General features: G+C 34.7%; 1 protein-coding gene across 2 annotated transcripts in view; it reads right to left on the reverse strand.

The window, feature by feature from the left end:
• SCN1A (sodium voltage-gated channel alpha subunit 1) overlaps positions 1-24,125 on the reverse strand; it is a 183,627-nt gene that overhangs the window by 48,287 nt on the left and 111,215 nt on the right. The window contains exons 4-17 of one of the 2 annotated variants that reach the window (XM_077751142.1): positions 21,477-21,595; positions 19,306-19,395; positions 17,594-17,722; positions 15,837-15,928; positions 14,701-14,970; positions 11,139-11,202; positions 10,213-10,354; positions 9,353-9,559; positions 7,586-7,870; positions 6,273-6,653; positions 4,889-5,018; positions 3,855-4,093; positions 2,343-2,516; positions 757-1,113 (exon numbers count right to left, since the gene is read on the reverse strand). In XM_077751142.1, coding sequence (XP_077607268.1) covers positions 757-1,113; positions 2,343-2,516; positions 3,855-4,093; positions 4,889-5,018; positions 6,273-6,653; positions 7,586-7,870; positions 9,353-9,559; positions 10,213-10,354; positions 11,139-11,202; positions 14,701-14,970; positions 15,837-15,928; positions 17,594-17,722; positions 19,306-19,395; positions 21,477-21,595 — 2,679 coding nt within the window. Of the gene's footprint in view, positions 1-756; positions 1,114-2,342; positions 2,517-3,854; positions 4,094-4,888; positions 5,019-6,272; positions 6,654-7,585; positions 7,871-9,352; positions 9,560-10,212; positions 10,355-11,138; positions 11,203-14,700; positions 14,971-15,836; positions 15,929-17,593; positions 17,723-19,305; positions 19,396-21,476; positions 21,596-24,125 lie in introns of those variants that run through there. The other variant, XM_077751141.1, reaches the window with a different exon arrangement.

The raw sequence follows: 24,125 nt of genomic DNA on the forward strand, positions 1-24,125 counted from the left end.
GGCATTGACACTTATTTTCTTAACCTCTTATTTCTCATGCTCCACTATTGATTATTTAGAAGAACCATTTATAAATAATCTCTAATATTTCCATAAGACTGACACTTAACATCTACATCTTTTAGAATATATTAAAATTTTCTGTACCATAAAGAGTAATTCATGTTTCAAACTTAAAGAGAGAGAAGTGATCAGTTACTCCAATTGGGTAATCTCAGGCATCATTAGCCAGTCCTTATTTTGACTGAGCACCACTAGAGAACTGATTAACCTAGGTTGTCTAATGCATCTGCCATATGACCTAGAGTGATTGAATGCTATATGCCATGAAGGAGCAAGGAAGTGGTAAAATCACTATGAACACTTAAAGACTCCACTTTTTAGTTCTATACTGGCAAGTAACATTAGGCTGCCTTTAAAATCTTTTTCAGATTTCTCCCTCTTCTCTGTATTTGTAAAATGTTCCCAACACATCCCTCTAGGTGTGTCTTCAATATGATACTCTATTAAATTTCATATAACAAATGTGATGAAATGGTTGACAAAGTGGATTTGAATATAAAAACTATAGGGCCACTGCTATATTGCTGTGTTGTCAAAGTGAGACATCTCTCTCTCTCTCTGTATCTCTATCTCTATCTTTAAGCCAAGAGACTTTATAAATTATTAATCATAGTTTTGGCTTGGGCAAACTGGTCACCATTCTATTATGCTCTTAATCTATTTCTGAAATATATATCTTAAATGGGTACATACCACCAGGTTTCCAATAACCATAACCATCATGAAGACAGTAAGGCACATGGCTTGACCAGCTACCTCCATACAGTCCCACATGGTTTCTATCCACTCTCCACAAAGCACGCGAAACACTATTAGGAAGGAGTGGAAAAAGTCATTCATGTGCCAGCGTGGAAGCTGACAGTTGGTGGAGATCTTGCAGACACAATCTTTGTAGCTTTTCCCAAAGAGCTGCATGCCGACCACAGCAAAAATGAAGACGATGATGGCCAACACCAAGGTGAGGTTACCCAGAGCCCCCACTGAGTTGCCAATGATCTTTATTAACATATTTAATGTTGGCCAAGATTTTGCCAACTTGAAAACTCGGAGCTGGAAAATAAAAAAAAATTATATATATTATTATGATCTTTAAAAGCATTGCATATACTGAGGTTTACCAAGAAATGATAATTAATACTAAATCTCTTACATCTGCCCTGCCCTTGAACCTGCTCAGGCTCATTGTTAATTTTTGGACCTTCTAGGAAGGATTTAGTTCTTCCATATTTTAACCATGTAGATCATTCTCCCTAAGAGTGAATTTTTAAAGATTACTTGGGGTCCAATTGTCCATAATTTGTTTTGTGAATGTGGTTCTAAGGCATGCCAGGCCTGACACTAATATTAACATCTGATTTACAATAATCTCTGTTGAAAAGATATTCATTTTGTCAATAGAATGCAAAGAGACATCATACTGAGGTCCTGTTATAAGTGAAGAAAAATGCTTATTCATTAATGCTCCTCTGAGGTACTGACATAGTTAGCTGTGCTTGCATTTAAAAATTTGGAGTATTTCTGGGACACCTGGGTGGCTCAGTCGGTTAAGCATATGACTTTGGCTCAGGTCATGATCTCGCAGTTCGTGGTTTGAGCCCCGAGTCAGGCTCTGTGCTAACAGCTAGCTCAGAGCCTGGAGCCTATTTCAGATTCTCTGCCTCCCTCCCTCTCTGACCCTCCCCTATTCACTCTGTCTCTGTCTCTCTCAGAAATTTAAAAAAAAAAAAAAACATTAAAAAATTTTTGGAGTATTTCCCATACCTATAATTCTTTCCCTGATTTGCAAGGACATATATGTAACTCAATGGGCATGTTAAGTAATCCTACAGATTTTCCCCTTCTGATTTAGAGAAGGAGCATATTATCAAGAGGTAGAATTAGGGATTTGCTAAATGCCCATCTTGTGTCTAATCATCATCCACCACTACAAAGGGGTGCTTATATTTTCAAGTTATATTAAAGTGCGATATATTTTCATTAAAAATATTTGCTTAGATCCAGAAAGATTAACTGTAGTCATCTCTAGAAATGATAATTAGTCAAAATAGCAAATGAGTAATATATTAAACTTTATATGACTGTGCTTTTTTTTTAAAATAAAGATTTTTCTAAATACGCAAAGATAACATTTTTTCCATTTAGGGATAGTTTTGACAGTGCAAATGTACATAATAATTTAAAATATGAATAGTTGTGTAGTAAAACCCATGACAGTACTATGTAAGAGCTCTGTTTGTTGGACAGGTTTTGTTTTTGTTGCTGTTTTGTTTATTTTTTACCAGTCGGAATGAACGGAGAACTGATAATCCTTCCACATTGGCGAGGCCAAGTTCTACCAGGCTAAGCGTCACAATAAAACCATCAAAGATATTCCAGCCTTCTTGAAAATAATAGTAAGGATCCATGGCAATAATTTTCAGAAACATTTCTGCTGTAAAGATCCCAGTGAAAACCTAAGACCAAAACAAAGTTACTCTAATAGATAAAGTAGAATGACATAGTGTTTGATCGCAGAACAAAATGTTTACTCTGTTTTCCCCATAATGACTCAATTACTAGCTTACATTTGTGTAGTAATTTATAGTTGATAAGAAGGATCTCATATACTTTATTTAATTTTATCACCACAGAAGTTTATTATTTGCCATGGACGTGGCTAATGCAGGTAATATAAATACTACTTTACCTGTGTGGAAACAGGTCTTTACAGGAGTGCAATGGTTTGTCTGGTATCATACAACTAGAAAATGCCAAAAATTGGATTTGAACGCAAATCTATTTTGAACCAGCATTCCTTCTGTCCCATCAAACTGTCTATCCCTCCAGACTTTATACAGCATGGGTACTGACAAGATCTTGCCCATGACCACTTTTAATTATTTATATGCATATTCTCACTTGCCTCAAGCCAGACCATTATTATACATGTACATCTATTACTATATGTGTTACATTATCAATTTATTATGCACATGAAAAAAATTAATTTACTTCCATAATATAAAAAGCAGACCTTTAAAAATATAAGTACTACAACACAGGATGCTCTATATGTCTTGCTTTTTACCATCAAAAATCTTATACCTCAAAGCAAATATATGAAAAATACATACATTACTTTAAAGTCCTTTTTCTTGCAGCAAATAAAGCTAATATTCCTAAATTGAGTCAATGGACAAACACTTTAATAATTCATGTTTTTTAAGTACAGAGGAGAAAGAATTAAGTGGCAAACTTTACTAAAAAGTGGCCTTGCTAATCATATAATACACAAAAGGTACTGGAGCTTTTCAATATTTGATGGTTTTGATATAGAATAAATGGATAAAAGAATACATGTCCTACCTAGATGCGGGAGGTGGAAAAGCTAAAGATGTTTTTGAGTTGTAAAATTTTTGCTTATAATGATGATGATGACCAAGCAAAATAAAAAGATCTACTTTTTTTTTGTCTTCTAGGGAAGACTGTAATAGGGAAACTGTGATAATATCTTTTCAAGAGGTATGTCCTTAATTGCTTCTGCATCTTGAAAAATTATAAATATCAATATTGACCTTCCACATAGTACTATAGGCCTATATATATTGCTCTCTTTCTCAATTTTTGCTTTGACATGAAGGGCTATTTACTGTTGGCAAAAATTAAGGTATAGCCAGCTAGCTATAATTGCCATCTTTTGGGAGCCAGGAGGTAGGAAGGGTGGTGAAAAGTCTGCATTAAGCTATAAATGGAAACAGTTTCTCAAACGGAAAATTTGAAGATTGAACACATTTACCTTCCAATATGCTTACCAAGTTTCCTACTGTAAGCACATTATTGAAATGTTCCGTCATTGGATAATGCTCCATGGCCATGAAAAGAGTATTTAAGACAATACAGATGGTGATGGCCAGGTCAACAAACGGGTCCATAACGACCAGGTTGACAATATGTTTCACTTTTAACCAATATGGTGAACAGTCCCAGATTAAGAATATGTTGGAAAATTTATACCAACAGGGTGGGCATTTCTGTCTTGATTCTTCAAGTTCTAGATTAGAAAAAAAAAAAAAGTAGAATCACCAAAAGATATATTTTATACACACATATTTATTTCATATCTGCTAGACTTCTTTTTCAGTAATCAACACATTTTCATTTGTACTTAAAAATACTATAGAAATTTTTTCTTTGGACCCCTGAAGATATTTCTTCAGACATACACATAGGGCAGAGGGAGTGAAGAATAGTTTTTTTTCTTGTATGCATTGACAGTATGGCTCAATGATTGGCCTGAAGTGAATGGTCTTTTAAATGAAATTTTTCGATAGGAAAATGAGTTGCAGAAATGTAGATAGTGTCTGTAATCCTATGTTAATGTCTGGCTAAGATGTCATCCTAAGGCTTTAAGAGACAGGGTTGGGTTTGATATGAGTCAAGGATCATGTTTTAAATTTGCTTTTGTTATGTGAAATGACCTAATCCTCTCCTCCAATCTTGAGAGTATTTCAGTTGGTGTTGAAGTCCTAAGCTAAATGGAACAAAAGAGAGGGTCACTATGACTGATATGATTAGAAACCCCTAATAAATGCTTTATTCTCCATGTTCAAAGAAATATCATGCTAGAAAACATTTTTTGAGATTTCCAACATCATTGCATTTAAGTAACATTTTTAAAGTTCCTAGAATATATGAGCAGGTGTAACAAATAATAAATCTTAAATAATACTTGTTCTATTCTCTTCCTAATGTACTGTTTCCAATTTACAAATAGAGATATTTGTTTCAAGTGAGAAAATATAAGTTTATTGAAAGTAATTGAATGATAATGGGATGTGTAACAAACCTTCTACCGTATTTGTTAAAATGCTGGCTATACTCATTGCTCTTTGCCTTTGGGAAGGATCTTCTAGAAAGTCCATGGAAACATGGAAAGAACTTGACCTCTTCCTCATCTCAGTTTCGGTGGTTGTTCCCTATAAAGAAAATTCTAATGTATTAAATGATTAACTTGAGCAATATGATAAGCAAATAAACAAATGTGACACAGTGAATTTCAGGAAACACATGCATCATGCACTTTCATATTTAGTTGGTGATGGCAGATATTACTGACTTATTGTGTCATTAACCTGGAATATCCAAACTGTCAACCATTCAGTCATACAGCAAAAACTGAGTTTTCTAACCCTCTAATTTCATATTTTTATGAGACAGGATGCAATTTTGATACAGTTAATGAATCGCTTGAGGGCCATATTTAACTGTTAGCTTTAGTTCTGAACTACTAGTAAAAAGCTAATAACTTGAAAAGTCATATAAATGATCAGGCATTTTATGTTGAGAAGGTAGCCATTTATTTTGAAAGAAATACAAATGCTTACAACACATGTAGCTGCCATCTCATTATCTGTACACAAGACATAGACGGTCATTGACAACACAAGCTGTATGTTAAAAAAGCCGCACATGCTGCATGGACAACAGTTTCATCCAGGGTACCAGAGCAATAAGTCATCTAACTCTGACTTAGTCATGCCTCATCATGCTGATATATTTCCAAGTGGGTTCACAGTCTAATAAGAGGCAGCATGTGTTTAGAAATTCCTAATCCTGTGTATATTCACAAACACATAACATACATTTGTACACAGACAATTCTTTTATTCGTCTGTATTAACAATTTATTTGCATCTCGCCATTTAGATTCATTTTGAGAAGACTTATATCAGCATTTTTTTTAGTAAGACAAATGTGAATAGTAGAAACTTCAAGGTAACAATGAAGCTATCTATTGAGGCACAGTGTTCTTGAAAATACTCTAAAAGAAGGCAGAGGTATATTGAAGAATCTGTTGGAAAGATTTATTATACACCCTTTATACTTAAACATAGGAATCGTTCATTTACTCTTATACCAAAGCTTTAGAGGGTGGCCTGCAATCTAATCTCAGCATGGGTATATAGCAAATCCTCCAACTGGAGGCAGTAATTTATGATTGTGTCTAATTTATTCTTAGCACGTTTAATAATTAAATGCATTCAGTGTTATGCAAGAGTGTTGAGGCCTTAGGTTTTAGTTGGTTAGTCTATTAAAGGTATTACAAGATGCAGGTGCATTCACAGCTTGACCAACCAGGAATCATTCTCAAAGGGTTCCATTCTGTAGAAACACTGGCTGGTGCAGCAGTAATGGGCCAGCCATGCCTGAACTATTTAAAACTTCCTTACATTGTCATCAGTAGCTGGCTTATCTATTATCACCTCTGGCAGAAGCTGTCCAACAGGCGATGTAGGAACTGAAGGTCCACCAACCAAGGAAACCACACCATTGCAATCCACAGTGCTGTGCATCTTCCCATTCACTGGAAACACTGCCAGCATCCGGGAAGACCTACTGGTCTGACTCAGGTTACTGTTGCGCCGCTCTCCATGTCGTCGGGGCACAAACAAGGAGTCTCTCCGGCTCTCATTATCCTCAAAGGTGCTGTGTTCATCATCAGCAAAGTCATTCTCTGATCCCACATCTTTTGCTCGCCCTCTAAAGCTGAAAAGGCTTGTTCTGCTATTTCGCCTTGGAGAAAATAGGGAGCCACGGATGCTCAACAAAGACTAAAAGTTTGAAACCAAAAAAAGGACAATCATATTAATATAGACATTTGAAATGTGCTTTTATTTTGCAAAATTAGGTTTAAAGAGGTTTCAGTATTCATAACAGCACGTGAGTCATTCCTTTTGATTAATATTCTCATTTTATATGCTCAAATTAAATTGGTTTTATAAGAGATTTCTAGGCTTTGAGATTATGAATGGGGACATGGATCACAATTTAAAGATGCTGAAGAAAACCAAAACCCTGAACCAACACTTTCAAGTTCAAAAGGGAACACCCTTAGCACATTACTACGGACACCATAAACATTCAATAAACACTGGCAGCATGACCTTCACAAGGACACATTTGGTCTTACTGCTCTTTTCTTTCAAGGAATTCCAAGATTTTTCACAAATTGTTTTAGGGCATCTTTCTAAAATCACCTTAAATTAATTATTATCCCTATTTCATCTCTGAGGCACAGACATCTGAAATTCAGAGTCGGGTGCTTTTTGATAAAGCATATCACAACTGATGTTTTCAGAACCACAAATGTTGGTTTATAGATAAGTTAGGGGGAAAAGGCAACATAAAATAACCCAAAAAAGTACTGATCAGCTAGCCCTATATCCACATTTTTTGTTTTTGTTTTCATTAAAAAGGTTGAGGAACAGAAAGATTAAATGTCATTAGTTTTAATAGATATCAGCACATAGTATCCAGGCTTCTGAATTTCAACCCATTGTTATCCCAACTACACAAAGCTGCAGACTTACATACATGTAGAGTAAAATTTTCTCAGAGCTACGTAAAGAAAGGATAGGTTTAAATATAATAAACATGGCAGTCAATTCAGCTGATGACAATTTATAAATCTGGTTTAATTCTCCCCCCATCTCTTCAGTGTTCTGACTTTCATCCATGTGTCAATTAACTCAGCAGTGCGTACCTGGTGTGGGGAGGAGTACCTCTTTTCATATGTCAATCGATTCCCTTCAATGGAGAAGCGAAATCCTTTCCTTCTGATGCTATCTTCAGACTCAGATTTATGGAATTCATCTTCATCTTTCTCTTCTCCACCAGACTGCTCTTTCTGTTTTCTTTTCTTTCTCCGATTTCTTCTCTCCTTAGCACTCTTGGAACTCAACTTGGAGGCTTCAGATGAGCTATCGGAGAGCCCACCTGCGGCACTAGGTTCTCTGGAATGTTCTGAGGCAGTTACAGCTGCTGCCTGCTACATTAAGGAGAAATGATTTAGTATGACATTAGAGAAGACTTTATTTTTTTAGGCTCAAGTGTTTGCATAACATCTAAAAAACACATTTGACTTACTGAAGCTGATCTTCCCTAGAAGCAGCTCTGTCTGCAAGTATGAACAGGACTTTTCCCCCTTTCTATCTAGTGAAGGCTTTCAGGGTTAATTGGCTTTATCTGTGCTAACATTTATTATGTTTACATTATGCTGTACAGGCCACATATTCAAAAGGACCAATCAGGCATCAATAAGAACATAAACTCATATTACTTTCTGGGACTTGATTTACTCTAAAAATTGGTATTTAATTGGTGCTATCTTCTCTGAAAAATAAACTGTGGCACAAAAGTAGTTAATGACTTACTGGAGCTCATACCTAAAGGGAGTAGGAATGAGATAAAGAGCTAAGGTCCTCTCCCCAGTTATTGAAATTCAATTATGAAGATATTATCAATGAAGGTGATAAAATTCCTTCCTTGCCCTCCCCCCCCCACCCCTCATCCTCTATCCAGAACACTGGAGAAAGAATGGTCAATGGTTTCTACTAAACAAGACAAGACATTTAGTTCTGCAAATACCATCCCCAGCTTCTTTAACTCAGCACTGGTTCTTGCTGGATATGTGGGCATGGAATGAAAACAATACTTTTGATCATAGCTTATACTGGTACTAAGTTGGTGCGTTTTGATTATTTGTTCCCAGAGTACCCTTTGTTCCCAGAGTACGCTCAATACAAGGACTCTTGCAAGTAAATTAATACTTCCTAAACAACTTTATTCTAAAGTAAAATCAATGAAATTGTATGTTAGACAAAAAGTATGAGGGAAGATGGGAGTGATAGCATGGGCATTTCATTGTACAGGGAGTATCAACACCTCTCTATAAGGACAAGAAATCCTTAGATCACCTGGTCTCCATAAAATTGGTGACTTTCATATACTTATTGAGTATTGCTTTGTCATAGAACATAATATTTTGTCACTTCCTTATTTATTATGAGGAAATTAAGCCACATTAAAAGCCAATATATTTTTGGTTAAAGACTAGATTATCTTTAAATAGCCAGATGAACATCTTAAAATATAATAACCAACACATTTTTTTTTCTAAGAAAAGATGACTTCTTAGGATTTTCTCCTATACTCAGTCAGTAAGTTTTTTACTTGAGAAGACTCAAAATCACATTTCCTCTTTTGTTATAAGAATCTTAAAACATTAAAATAGCATGAGAGAGTTCCACTGTGGTCAATATTACAGACCTCTTGGAAAAATGAAGCTAAATGATCTACAGGTGATCAAAATGTAGAAATCATTACTAATCTGCCATTATTACCAGCTTCTCTTAAGTGGAGTCAAACAGTTATCTGTCTCCCACTTTCTCTCCAGTGATTTTTCAACAACCAAAACAATAAAAAAGACTTGTACTGTGAGACAGGAGATATTTGATTTTGGTGAATTTACCTGAGCTGCCTCCTGTTGCTTTTTAAGCTGCTCGAGCATCTGCTGAAATTCAGCCTCTTTCTGTTCTGCCTCTTCCAAGGTGGCCTGATTCTGTTCCTCATAGGCCATGGCCACCACAGCCAGGATCAAATTTATCAGATAGAATGAGCCCAAGAAAATGACGAGCACAAAAAATATCATGTATGTTTTTCCAGCAGCACGCAATGTCTGAAAATGAAAACATCAGAATTATTTTTTCAATATTATTTCACTAACTACTGGCTTTAACTTTTAACTTACTTATGTGTGATGTAGGACTCTGACATAAATAATAATATTATGATGTCACACCCTCTTCTACCTCCTTGACTATTTCTTAAACCTCATCCTTTTCCTTCTTCTCTAACTCATGCATTTACATTCTGACCTCTTGGAGGGAATTCTTGGATTCGCCAGGAATAAAATGGAATCAAATGAAATACCATGAAGATTCTGCCAAAGAGCTGAGCCTGGGATAAAAGTCAAGGAAGACATCAAAGTTATCTTTCTATATCTGCGTACTGATTTTCATCACTTGCCACCTGAGAAATATTTGTGTGGACAGATGGAGCTGAGGGGAAGATGTACCTTCTGTTTGAGAGGACCTGTGTCTGGAAAGGGTGGAAAATAGGTTTTGAGCCAAAGGGAGATGAGAGGGAATTGCTATCCTGTCATCACGATCCTTAACACGTGTTACAATCAATAGGATAAAGAAACTCAAATCTCCTGATTTCAAGTTCTGTTCCTTCTGCTATATTATGCTGTGATTTAGATGTCAGCACTCAGGTGTTTTTCTTATATGTTTCTACTTAAGTGCAGTATGTATCTCTTCAGGTTCTCACCAGTTGATAAAGATTTTCCCAGAAGTCCTGAGTCATCAGGCGAAACAGGGACAAAAAAGCCCAGCTAAAGGTATCAAAGCTTGTGTAGCCATAATTAGGATTTCTACCAGCTTTCACACACATGTATCCTTCTGGACATTGGCTATAAATGGGAGAAAAGAAAGTCTAAGAAGTTCTGCTATCTTTTTATTCTGATAGCATACTATAGCATTGTCTAACACGTCTAACATTATAACATTGTCTAGCCAGGAAGATTGGCTGTTTCAAGGGATAGAAGTTATCACAAGGGATAGAGTATGATAAATAAATAAATACATTTCCCACCTTCTGACAGCATAATTTTACTAGCTGCTTGATATCATCATTAAAATATTACCTAGCATTTTAAATAATATTTTACAAAACTACTTTCTCTTTTTTAAAAAATACAGTTTGTTGTCAAGTTGGTTTCCATATAACATCCAGTGTTCATCCCAACAAGTGCTCTCTTCCATGCCCATCACCCATTTTCCCCTCTCCCCCAACCCCCATCAGCCCTCAGTTTGTTCTCAGTATTTAAGAGTCTCTTATGGTTTGCCTCCCTCCCTCTCCTTAACTAATTTTTCCCCTTCCGCTCCCCTATGGTTCTCTGTTAAGTTTCTCCCGTTACACATTATGAGTGAAAACATACTTTCTGATGATAATTAGCATTTTAACATATTCTAGTTCATATTCCCTACTGGGAAACCTCTAGAGTTGTCTTCTAGTTCACATATACTCAGCTAAGGGACACAGAGTGAAACCACAAATATTATTCCTTGTTTTATGAAACATAAAAACTTGTCTAACCTTTAAATAACTCCTCACCTTAGAGGTAGCCTGAGTTACAGCAAATAAGTATTAATAAAATATACACACATACACAAACACACAAATTATTGGCTTACCCTGCATCAGAACTATTTCCACATAGTAGAGCATCCAAAAGACCCTCCAGAAAATAATGATACCCTGTTTAAAAAAAGGAAAGTCATATGATGAACATTTGCATTACACTGCAAAATGAAAGCAAGACGAGGCCCAACTTTTAGGATTCATAGAGTGATTTAAAATATCTTATATAATTTCCTCAAAGACATTGGGCTTTGACACTTCTCCCTCCAAATACTAGATATTATAGTAAGGGGATTGGTTACTTAAGAGAAGGAAGCATTTATCATTAATGTGTATAAAATTAGCAATAATCACAGGAGCTAACCTAAAAATTTAAAAAGCATCAAATCAGGGCACCTGGGTGACTCATTCAGTTAAGTGCCTGACTTTGGCTCAGGTCATGATCTCACGGTTCGTGGGTTCGAGCCCTGCATCTGGCTCTGTGCTGACAGCTAGGTCAGAGCCTTGAGCATGTTTTGGATTCTATGTCCCTCTCTCTCTCTGACCCTCCCCTGCTCACGCTCTCTCTCTCTCTCTCTCTCTCTCTCTCTCAGAGATAAATAAAATATTTGAAAACCTTTTTTAAAAAGCATCAAATGTTTTTCTCATTACTCTCATGAAAATAAAAATTTCATTCTGTAAAAATAGACAAGCATGACAGAAATTCCTTTGTTTTTCAAAACAGCCACATATTTGCAAATAAAGGATTATATATTTTCTCTCTTCTAGGTTTTTAAACACTATATATAAATGTTTAACAGTTAATTATGATTTGCATTCTATCAACTTCCAGAATATATCATAGTAAAAGTGCATAAATCATGTCAACTACTAAAAGAAATGAAACAAAACATAATGTTAAATAGTAAAGCTAAAATAATTACTAGAGGTGAATATTATAGTATCAGTAAGCTTTCTTTCTCTGGCAAATTCTTTAGATTCTTTTAAAATCCAGTTGAAGTGTCACTTCTGTGAATTATTCTTTGATGTTCTCTATTTCCTGCCCACTAAATATTGGCAAAATTAAGAACTCCTCTCACTGTGTCACCAGTAATATGTAGCTACTTAATGTAATTATTTGTTTACAAATTTTTTAGATAATTTTTGTATTGTAATAATTTGTTTACAAACAATATTTGCTTACAAATATTGTTACTCCTTAAAAGAAATTCTAATCATTGATTATTTCCATATTACTATTGTTGGGACTCAGGAGCCTATCAATAATTTTATTGAATAAATAAGGACAGGGAAACAAAAAAGAGAAATGTATGGAATTAAATAATGATTTAAAAAATGTATTTGATTATAGTCAACAATGTTACATTAGTTTCAGGTGTACAACGTGGTAATTTCACGAGTTTATACATTATGCTGTGTTCACCACAAGTGTAGCTACCTTTTGTCCTGATATATTATGATTATGATATCATTAACTATATTCCTTATGCTGTGCCTTTTATTTCTGTGACTTATTCATTCCGTAATTGGAAGCCTGTATCTCCCACTCCCCTTCACCCATTTTGCCCAAACCTGGCACTCCTACCCCTCTAGTGTTTATTTATTCATTTGCCATTGTTGTTGTTGTTTAGAATTCACTTATGTGTGAAAGCAGATGGTATTTGTTTTCCTCAGTCTGATTTATTTCACTTAGCATAACACCCTCTAATTGCACTATTGAGTACTTACTCACTAGGAAAATGAAAACATTTGAAAAGATATATGTATTCCTATATCTATTGCAACATTATTTATAGTAGCCAAGATATGGGATCAGCCTAAGTATCTATCAGAAAATGAATGGATAAGGGAGATGTGTTGTGTACACACACACACACACACACACACACACGCACACACACACACACCCCCTACAATGGAAATATTACACAGCCATAAAAAAGAAAGAGATTGTGGCATTTAAATAATCATTTTTTAAGAAGAAAAATTTTGGATTTTGTAAAAAGAGATATTTCTTAGATGTTAAATTTTCAAAGAAATTTATTCTATACATGGTTCTATAAGGGTTACAAAAACACATAATGGGAAATACATTTCCAATGTATTTACTTCCTTGAACATAGACAAGAAAATTTAGATAGAACCCCTTAACTTTTAAATAAAATTAAATGAAGTGAAAGGAATATGATAGTTTATGGATGAATTTTTGATATCAGGTATTTATAAATGAAGTTTTAACCACTGAAGTCAATGATCTAGAAGCTTACTCTGAAGAAAATGCAACTTTCAGTTGCATTTACCTTTAATTTTAATACATTTAATTTTCTAATACTTTCAAAGACAAACCATTTTTTGTATTTGCATTTTATTTATTTAATTTATTTATCTTAAAAACTTTAATATAAGTCAAGTTAGCTAACTTACAGTGTATGCAGTGTGCTCTTGGTTTCAGGAGTAGATTCCGATGATTCATCACTTACATACAACACCCAGTGCTCATCCCAACAAGTGCCCTCCTCAATGCCCATCATGCACTTTCTCCTCTCCCCCGGTCACCCATCAACCCTCAGTTTGTTCTCTGTATTTAAGAGTCTCTTATAGTTTGCCTCCCTCTCTCTCTTTGAAACTATTTTTGCCCTTCCCTTCTCCCATGTTTTTGTATTTGCATTTGATTTAAAATAATCTATTCAACAAATGGAGTATCATTAGGTAAAATGATAAGTATGGATTTTTAGAGATGAAAATAAATCTGATATTTATGATTTCTTTTATTTTGACTCTAAGAGAAATGGAGTCTAGTACATTTTCACTAGAGAATAAACCTTAAGTGACATCCTCATAATCAGTTCCTTGATCTTAGCCAAGAGGAAAAATAAAAACAGATTTCAGGGAGTTGATGATAGCAGTAGACTTAATGCCATAAAAGAAAGTGAGTAAGGAACATTTCACGTATTGCTTTGGTATACATATTCTTAATCTAGAGGTTTCCAACTATATGAAAATTATTTCTTGGCATATCACTAATGTCATGAAAGAGTTCATCTGTATGAACCAAGGTATTTTATAGATCTCCAACTATAAAAAGATGCTGATTGGCTTTTAAAATTATGCTATCATTACTTTTAGAATTATCCAACCACCAGTAATTTTTTATGACTAATCCTGCTTGTTCCACACAACCAATCACTAAGGTTTTCTTTCTTTGATTTCTTTTCTTAAGTATTACTAATCACCTTCAAATAATAACGATAAAAGGCCATCTAAAGTCTAAGTTTCATATATTTAATATTTTTCTTTAAAAAGGACATTCCTTTTCACTATGAATCATGTTCTGTCTCTGCTTTTGTAACATTGCTACTGCCAAATACTAAAACCAAATACAAGAGAAAAATTTACTTAGCTTTCTTTGCAGCTGAACTCTTTAGCCTCCCATATAATGATACAACAGAAAGTGCCATTTGGAGTCAAAATTAGAAGAGTTATCAATAAAATAATTAAAGGTATATGCAAACCAATGATCAGGTGATTAAGAGGTCACAACCTGTTATGCAATCATTTTAAGATTGGTGGAAGGCAGATCAACAATGAAAAAATCTACATAACAATAATTCTTACTTGAATCTTGAATATATGATTTCCAGTCAAACTCAGTGTGAGTTTCATTGACAAGTGTGCCATTGTAATTCATGGTTACATTCTTCTCTATAGTGTGTTCCTCCAGGGACGCATTGGTGGGAGGCCATTGCACGCATTTATTCCGCAGGTTGCCCATAAACAGCTGCAGCCCAATCAGTGCAAACACGCTCAGACAGAACACGGTCAAGATCATGACATCGGAGAGCTTCTTCACGGACTGGATCAGAGCTCCCACGATGGTCTTCAGGCCTTAAAGAAAGAAGGTTATGACTATGAAGACTTAGAATATTGGAAATTACAAAAGCCCCACACAGTTTGCTTGAAAACATAGATTCCATGTATAAGTTTGAAAATAATTGCAATGCCAGTGGAAGAACACCACTTCATGGTAGGCTGCAGTGCTAAGGAAATGAGCTCCAGGAACATAAAGATCCAAACAATTAAATGAAGATCGTATTCCATTATGCTGAGAAAAACAATGGGAGGTTCATGGTCTTCGTGAAGGGTCTTATATTTCTCCATTTTGCTAATGAAACTCACCCCATACTTTTATTAGGGCTAGTTATCCGTTTTATAACAAATAACCTGAATACATATTTTACAATGCCTATCTATAAGTAGGAAAAGGTTTGCTATAACTTGGCAGGAGGTGTGGGATATAACTGTACTTGAAGATAACAAATTCTCTATACAGATGCATGCTATTCTTCATTATCTTATTTCCTTGCCTTTTAAAGCATTATTGGATTTACATCATACATAATCATCAATACCTATAATAAACAAGAAATTACAAATTGGTACATTCAGTTGGGACCAAATCCTTGGTACAACTGACATGGAGAGAAAAAAGCATGACATCTCTAAGTGCAAATCACACATGGACTTTATACTGCAGTATCTCATGTTAAACTCCCAGGCTGATGAAAAATGAAAAAAAGATAAAAACTTATGTTCAAATAGTAAGAATCATTTCCTGTAAACCACTTGATTTTGATTATGATTTTGGTTATTTTATTATGATTCCTGATTTTCTGTAATGCTGACTGTCAAGCAAAGAAGACATTGCTGAAAAGACATGATGGATTATCCCAGGTATTTAACCCCACTCTCACCTGGAATGACAGAAATTGTTTTCAGTGCTCGGAGAACTCTGAATGTTCTCAGCGCTGAGACATTGCCCAGGTCCACGAACTCTGTCACGTATCTGTAATAGGGAGTTCACACACAACACAATAACAGGATACAAAGAAAGGGCTGTAGGTACAAGGAGCCTTATGCTTCACACCAGTCACTCCTTACCTGGAGTTACAGAAATAGTTTTCAAAGCTCTCAAGACTCTGAAAGTTCGAAGGGCTAAAAAATTGCCTACGCTTACAATTTCTGTTACATATCTACAGAATTAAGTCAGAGTTACTCAAGATTTAAGCAGGATTTATATCATTTGCTTGGGTATTTTATACAGACCTTCTTGGTTATTCTAAACGATAATATTGTATGTAGCAATTTAGAAATAAGAGTCAATTACTATGGTTTTCTTGTTACTCACATAATTTAAGGCCGTTTGCTAGATGTAAACTTCATAAAGAGAATAATCCTTTTGCTACGTTGGCTAGCAATATAGTCAACATGTTGTGTAACTGAGGGGAACTAAATAAATAGAAAATTAAATCTTGGCTCTTGTTTTAGGGTTTCAGTTAGAACAAAATGTGCGAAGAGAAATTTGGGCAGGAAAAGGCAGATTGCCTTACTGACTATCTGTACATGAAAAGGTTTTCCTAGTGAAATTCCTAAGTGAAAGGCAAGTTAAGGATAAGATTTTATGATCTGCTGTTATTGCTACTTTATTTTCAAAAATCAGTTGTCCCAATATGCTGTCTTTTGAACTGTGGCTCATCTGGACTAGATATGGAATTAAAGATGAGACGGGCAGCTTTTGGAGACCCCAGTATGTCATTCCTACTTCCGCTCCTAGCTACCTCACTATGCCTATAAGAGGCCAAGAAGTCAGCCCCTGAAGGAACAATGAGGCTTGGTGGGCATGGGCCACTTTCCTCCACACTAATTTCACCTACTTCCCAACAGCCTTTGATTACTTCTCTGAATCTCTTCTTCCTTGGGAAAGTTTACCATAAGAAAAAACAAAGGGGATGAAGAAATTGTGCATATTACAGGGTGTATCTGGATGGGAGATAAGGAAAAGAAGGTTTATGTAGAGGGTAAAGAATGAGATGAAAAAATCATAAAGGGAAAGATAGGAAGAAATGGGATCAAGCAAGGAATAGGAAGAGACAGAATGTGTCTGCTCATAAGTCTTAAAGATCAATTTGCTGATGAAATAATAACTGACTATATTAAATAAATAATATATTAAGGACCTTACTTTCTCTATTCGTTTGATCTGTCAGAATGTTTTGATCTTCACAGATAGTTATATTATTCTACCAGACTAATAAAAGAAGATAGAGAGAATACATAACATGGGTAAGGTCAGTGAAAATTTGTGCAGCCAACAGAGTGGTTTGTGGCTATAATTTTTAAAAGCCATTTTCACAGATGTATTCTGAATACACCCATGCCTTTAAGTTGTGTGCATATGGGAGGGGCTTGTGCATGTGTTGAACAAGTGGCATGTATGAAATTTGCTGACGTGTCTGTTACATGTGGAAATTGTAACTTCAATCGCGGCAGAGGCTGTGTGCCCAAGTGAAATGCCACTTGGACCTCTGTTGTGCTAAACAAAATCAGGAGCTTAAATGTATAAATCACACCAAAATATTTTTCGGATAAAGCAAGCTTGGTCTTTAAAAACATAAGCACTCATACAAAGCCCAACCATATTCTGCCTTGAAGTTTCAAAAAGGGCACTTACGCAAATGTAATGACAGTGAAGTCGAGCCAGTTCCATGGGTCCCGAAGGAAAGTAAAATCTTCTAAACAGAAGCCCCTTGCAATAATTTTTATAAGTGATTCAAAAGTATATATTCCTGTGAAGGTGTACCTGGAGGCAAGAATCCAAGAAGATTTGAGAAAGCAATAATTTTATTTTATAGCCTATCAATTTCTTATCACTCTGTCAGTGGAAGAGATGAACATTAAAAAAAGGAATCTAAGTAGGTGGATGTTATTTTTGTGGAGATAAAACATATCCCTAAATTTAAATTCCCTCGCTCCCATATGAAGAGTTGTTTTTCAAGGCTCCTAAACGCAGAGTGAGAAATACATGCTGTATAAAGTCTATGTGGCTACAGCCTGAAATGTCTTGGTATTGACCTAAGTGAAAAGAACCTCCTGAGAGTTATCTAGTACATTCACGTGATGGAATATGCCAATCAATACTATTGCAGCCAATCAATACTATTGCAGAAGCATAAAACAATATTTCTTTAGAAAGTAAAAACCTAATTTCAATCATGTTTTATGGATGAGAGAACACTGACAAATTAGCAAGTCTTGTGTTTTTCCCTTTCTATGAGATAACTTGGAAAAAGGACTTTGTTAACATCAAATAGGATAATTATAGGGTCATAAGAAGTGAAATTTAATTTAGAATAAGTGTTGGGTTAATTAGAAAATGTAGATGTTTCCAAAGTTTTAACATTCTACTCAAAAGTTAGATAATAAAATCACAGAAACTAGAGGCACTGAAGACCTTTGGGCCTAACATGTTAACTTTAATACTTTAGGAATTCTTTATATATAAATTTTGTTATATCCTGTAGGATCTCTGTTTCTTTTCTGATTGGCTCCAATCTGGGAGTGTCCAGGAAGGGAAGAGGCTCTTGGGAATACCCTGGTGGCTGTTGTATTCAGGGTCAGCAGCCACAGAGCAAGAGTGGTTATAACCCCGGGCAGGATGAAAAGCCCCAGCAGCTCTTCATACAAATCCAGCCTCTCCCTCAGATGTATCCCATCAGCGCAGTTAGTAATGTTTTTCGTTTCCAAAAACACTATGCTTTCACTTCAGTTAGTTTATCCCTCAGTTTAAATGGAAAATTCAAGTTGTAAACCTCCAAATTTGGGGATTTTTTTCAGTGAATTTTTTGATCACAGCATTTGAAACTGATTTAGGCCTGACATGAAGTAGATGTGCCTGATGGAAATGAAAACTCAATGAGGATCAACACTGTCTTCTCATGGCATGTGTAAGGTTCCCTTGTAAATTCTGAACTCCGTGAAGTCATCTGGAAATTTAATTGGAGTCAAAGTCGACCATATTGGTTCTCTTCTGCAATTGCTTTCATCATATTTGCTTTGGGCACTGTAGATCTTAAAGGAAATATGGTGAGTGTCTGAGAATATTGGGCTCCCGATAACCATCAAATACAGGGGCCAGAAAGATATTAGATCCAACACCAGCAGGCCTCAAGGCAAATGTCATTTGTCTTCCTGCTTTGTACTTGTGCCTAGAGATGGCTTTAATAAAAATACTCTTCAGTTTTATTTAGAAGGTACACTGAGACAGAGTTTCAAAATCCTAAATATATAGATATAGATACACGTCTATATGTCAAATATCTGTATAGTCATATCTATAACACACATACACACATAGTGGGTGGTTTAAACATAAATTGAACTTACTCTACATTCTTTGTCCAGTCAGGAGGATTACTCATTGTCATAAACACACAGTTCGTCAAAATGGTGCACATAATTAGCATGCTGAATAATGTAGATTACTGTTAAGGAACATGCAAAAGAAAATCCAAATCCATGTATTATATTATATAAAACAAACATTGAAAGCTTAAACTGCAGTTTAGCCAGGATACAGTGACTAATACACTGTGAATAATTATCTAATTTCTTTAAATTTCAGTTTTGTCATTTGCAAAGTGTGAGTAATAATATCAACTCTCAGAGTAGTGCTATAGATTCAGATAATGTGTTATATAAATTAAGATAATGTATAATGTTTACAGAAGTATAAGGTATTGTTTTGACACTATTATTGAATCCATATATTTGCCTCCCAGAGAACTTTAGTGGGAAAACTATGCAATGTGGAGTGGTACAGTTTTTGGGCAGAGAACACTGATTTGAATTAATTCAGGTAACTAAAATAGCAAATTGTTAAGGAAGGTACACATAAGCAATCTTGTGATTTCTTAAGTACATGTTATAGAATAAGTTCAATTCGTTAAAAAAAAAAACACACGTAGTCAAGAGGACCTCATGGTGCTATCAGGCTGCTCTATTTTGACTGCATTTGAATAAGTGCAGCAGCACTAAATACAAGTAAAAGTGAAAATTCCCAAAGGCCAGGACTTGATGTGATATGAATGTAATTAAAATTCAACATAAAAGTGATCTTGGGCAAGTCACTCAGCCGCTCTTGCACAGAATCTTATGTCCCCAGTGACTTTCATACAAGGTAGCTAATCAAGTGTAGACTTGGCCCATTTCAGCTGTAGATGAAATGAGTTCAAATGTGGAAGGTACTTGGAATAGGCCTATATATTAGTAGATATGATGCAAGTGTTGGCTAAAACAAATGACTAAGACATAACAGAGCTGAAAGGCACCTTGAAAAACTAGTCTAATCACTGTATTTCAGAAATCAAAGAAGTAAGGCCCAAGCTCTAGGGAAATTAGATAACTTGGCTGAGGACTAGAACACAAGTTCCCTGACTTCATATCCAATATTCTTTCCACTACAGTTTACCACCCAAATAAAAATTTTCCATAAGTGAAAAAGGAAGTTTTCATCAAATGACCACATGATGGCACTAGGAATACAAACTATGAGAAGGTATCCTCCATAAATGTAAGAACCTTGAACATATGATTTTTATGTTTCAAATCTTTTACTATTAATAATGGCATATTTATGTCACTAAGAAATCTCTTGCTATAAGGTTAAAAATAAATGGCCTTTTCAGTTTTAGAATCTTTTCTTAAAAAATCAGGTATTATGCATTTATGAAAATTACAACAGTATTTCTACATTTATTATCACCAAAGCCATCAAATAATCAGAAATAAAGGTTGTTTTTGCCAATAAATATGAAAAGCTGAATTTAGTTGGAGTCCTTTTTAACACCAATGGAAATCGCAGAGTCAAATCCCTAAAGACCATTCGGTAATATAATCTCAGCTTTCATTAACTTCCATAGTCTTTACTAAGCAATCTGTTTTACATGACAGAGTTATAATTCTTAAGTTTGAAATTCAGCTGATATTCCAGTATTTTATTAGGAAAGTTCAAGAATTAACTAAGTATTGGCGAAAGCCCCCTGAAATTCTCCCATAGAAAATATACGTAAAGGTTTATTCTAAGGTACACTAAAATGCTTTATCTACTAGGTATGGCTAAACTTGGCTCTGGAAATATATTTCTCTGTTACTATATCATTACTCACTACAAATTCTAGATAATCTTAAATTTTGAGGTAAATATGGTAAAGATACATATGGCCATCTTACATTTAGATTTGTAAGACTCAATCCATACAAGTATTTTTAGGAAGATATATATAAAGTGTTAAAGACTGATGTATAATATATATTTGAAAGATATTTATGTATATACATAATTATGTATATATGTATAATGTTAAAGCCTTTTTAAGTTTTAGTGACATCTCTATGACCAACAAACTGTAAGAATAAGGCTTATATGACAAAAGATACAAAATGAGAGCGATAAAAGCCATAGAATATGGACATTTCCCAAACTAACTTTATATTTAGCTACAAAGCACTTATAGATTACACACAAATAGTTACTATTGATCACTTGAAAAGGATATGAATGTACCAAAATCTTAATAGCTATTTTCCTAAGAGGATTGAAGGGAGTTAAAATGTACAGGGCAGAGGTGGCACTGAACCGGAAGATGGCCTTCCCTTTATTCAATACTATAAAAGTCTGTAAGATAGGAACACAACATAGAAGTATAAAGGTATAAACCATTGAAACTCTATTGCCTACTTCTGTTATTCGTCATAATGAATTATTCCAATGTTGCAACTTTTAATGTTCACCATGCAGACAAATGGTTACTGGGTCTCTTCTTAACTAGATAGGACATTCAATGGTGTCACCTACCTTTTACCTGATACTTACCTGCAATTTTATCATACATAAGATATTCGGCCAAGAGAATTGATTTGTCAATATCTTAAACATCTGACTTGAATGAAGGTCTTAAATGGGTACATATTTTATTTCTAGAACTCTTAAGACACTACATTGGTTTATAGTGTTTTCAGCTTTCCCAATTCAAATATCTTGAAAATTAGTCCTATAGAATGAAAAATCATTCAATAGAACTAATCGTTTTTTCAAAATGATTTCTTAACCATTTATTCTTAAAATAAATCTTATCATCTATTGGTAGTCGGAAGTGAAAACAGCCACCATCAGACCCACTCTAGAGCTAGATGGACACAATCCAATAATTGATTTTTGGAAGCTAAGCTCCCTGGAGAGTATCTGTTGATGGGGAGCACTAAATTCTGTATTGGGATTTCTGAGTTAGCTGACACATTGAATTCTAATCCCAATTGACTGTTCATCTCATGTAGTGCTTTTTTAGTACAGAGGAAAAGCTCAAAGCCTCTTTGATATGGATCCTCTTAGGATCCATGAATGTGAATGGAATTGCATTCCAGAAATTAGATATATTAAGAGCAATTAGCAGCGTGCAGACAGAGAAAAAAAAATAAAGTAACAACACACAATAGCATAAATAAGACAATGAAGAGTTCTGACTCAGTGTGTTTATTTGCTAATAATCATATAACATAAAATTTACCATCCTAACCATTTCTAAATGTATTATTTGGTACTGACTTTTTAAAAGAATGTATTAGATGGCTTATTATAGTAAAGTACCTTAGCATCTTTTAAATTTAATTAGTTCAATAAAAATTTCATTACCACCACTCCTCAGGATACCATTTGCTGCATGAAGTCACTTCAAAACCAAAGAAAAAGTTCAAAATTGGTGGTGGGGGAGAAAAGCCTGAGAAGTAGAATCTAGCTTGAAACAGGCTTCTTTACAACCCAAGACTACAGAAAATTCATGAAATCATTTTAACATGTGAATAATTTGTGCCTCAGAACATATTTCAAAACATAACATTTTGACTGGTTCAGGAGTGAAATTCTATATATGAAATGTCACTTTAAGGATACATTTGTATGAGTGTAACTCTTCATACGTTAGATGTTGGTCAGATTTGTCACTTAGCTCTTCATATATAGTTACCAAACTCACGTAACATTTATTGAGCCCCCATATGATAAGCTGTTAATATCAACCATCTGGAAAGTAGCATGGAACCAGTTTTAGGTCCAAATATTAACTTAGTTTATTCCAATAAATAAACTAATTCCAATTAGCATAATACTTGCAAAGTTCTGTGCTAGTGTTTACAGAGTAAACAAAGATATGTAAATCCTGACCCCAATAAGTATATATATACTAGCAAATGGCCAACTATCTTAGCTAAAAGAAGAAAACCTAGAAGGATAACTGAAGGGTTATGTAGATCAAAGCTGTCCAGTAGAAATATTACATGGATTACAAACCTGAGCCCATATGTGGTTTTACATATTCTGATAGCCATAGTTTTAAAAAGTAAAGAAGTAGGTGAAATTAATTTTGATAATTTTTTAACCTAATATATCCATTATACTTTCATTTGGTGGAACCAATATTAAAAATTTTGAGATATTTTACATCCTTTTTTCATACCACTCCTAAGTCTTTGAAGTCTGGACTAACCACGTTTAAGGTACTACACCCACACGTGGCTAATGTCTATTGCATTTGGCAGCACAGACCTACATGTAAACCATGCATTGTAGTGCTAGTGCAGACTCTCTTCAGCAAGGTAAAAATCAATTCTGATTTTAAAGGCAGACCAAGAAAAACAGGAAAATACCCCTGCCATTCAACAGCAGGACAATCTGGAAAGTAACATTAGGAAAAGAGAAGTAGGAGTTTTTTAAACTTACATAGTTAATAAGAGTGTAGACTCTGGAGTCATATGTCTGGCTCAAATGTGGCATTGAGATCCTAGACAAGTTACTTCATTTTCCTGTGACTCATTTGTCTCATTTGAAAAATAGGAATAAATATACTTAGATCATAAAGTTGTTGTGATTCTAATTCAGTAGAGATTCTTATGCCTAGTATAGTATATTTTTGGTAAATAACTCAAGTGATTCTTCAATAGCTGGGCTGTGAATCTGTATTAACAGGTGATTTTTAAAATTGCCCAAATTGTCAATGATTATGTTGTACACATGTGTTAAAATCCTTCCCCTTGACCTAGCTGCAGAGCCAATAAGGAAACAATTATGTTATAATAGTTTGATAGAAATTGCTATTTATGAATCTGTGCTTGTTACTGTCTAGTGATTTTGTCTCTGCTTTAAGCCCATGCAA

The sequence above is a fragment of the Crocuta crocuta genome, unplaced genomic scaffold (genome assembly GCF_008692635.1).
Source record: "Crocuta crocuta isolate KB4526 unplaced genomic scaffold, BGI_CrCroc_1.0 scaffold219, whole genome shotgun sequence".
Taxonomy (NCBI): Eukaryota; Metazoa; Chordata; class Mammalia; order Carnivora; family Hyaenidae; genus Crocuta; species Crocuta crocuta.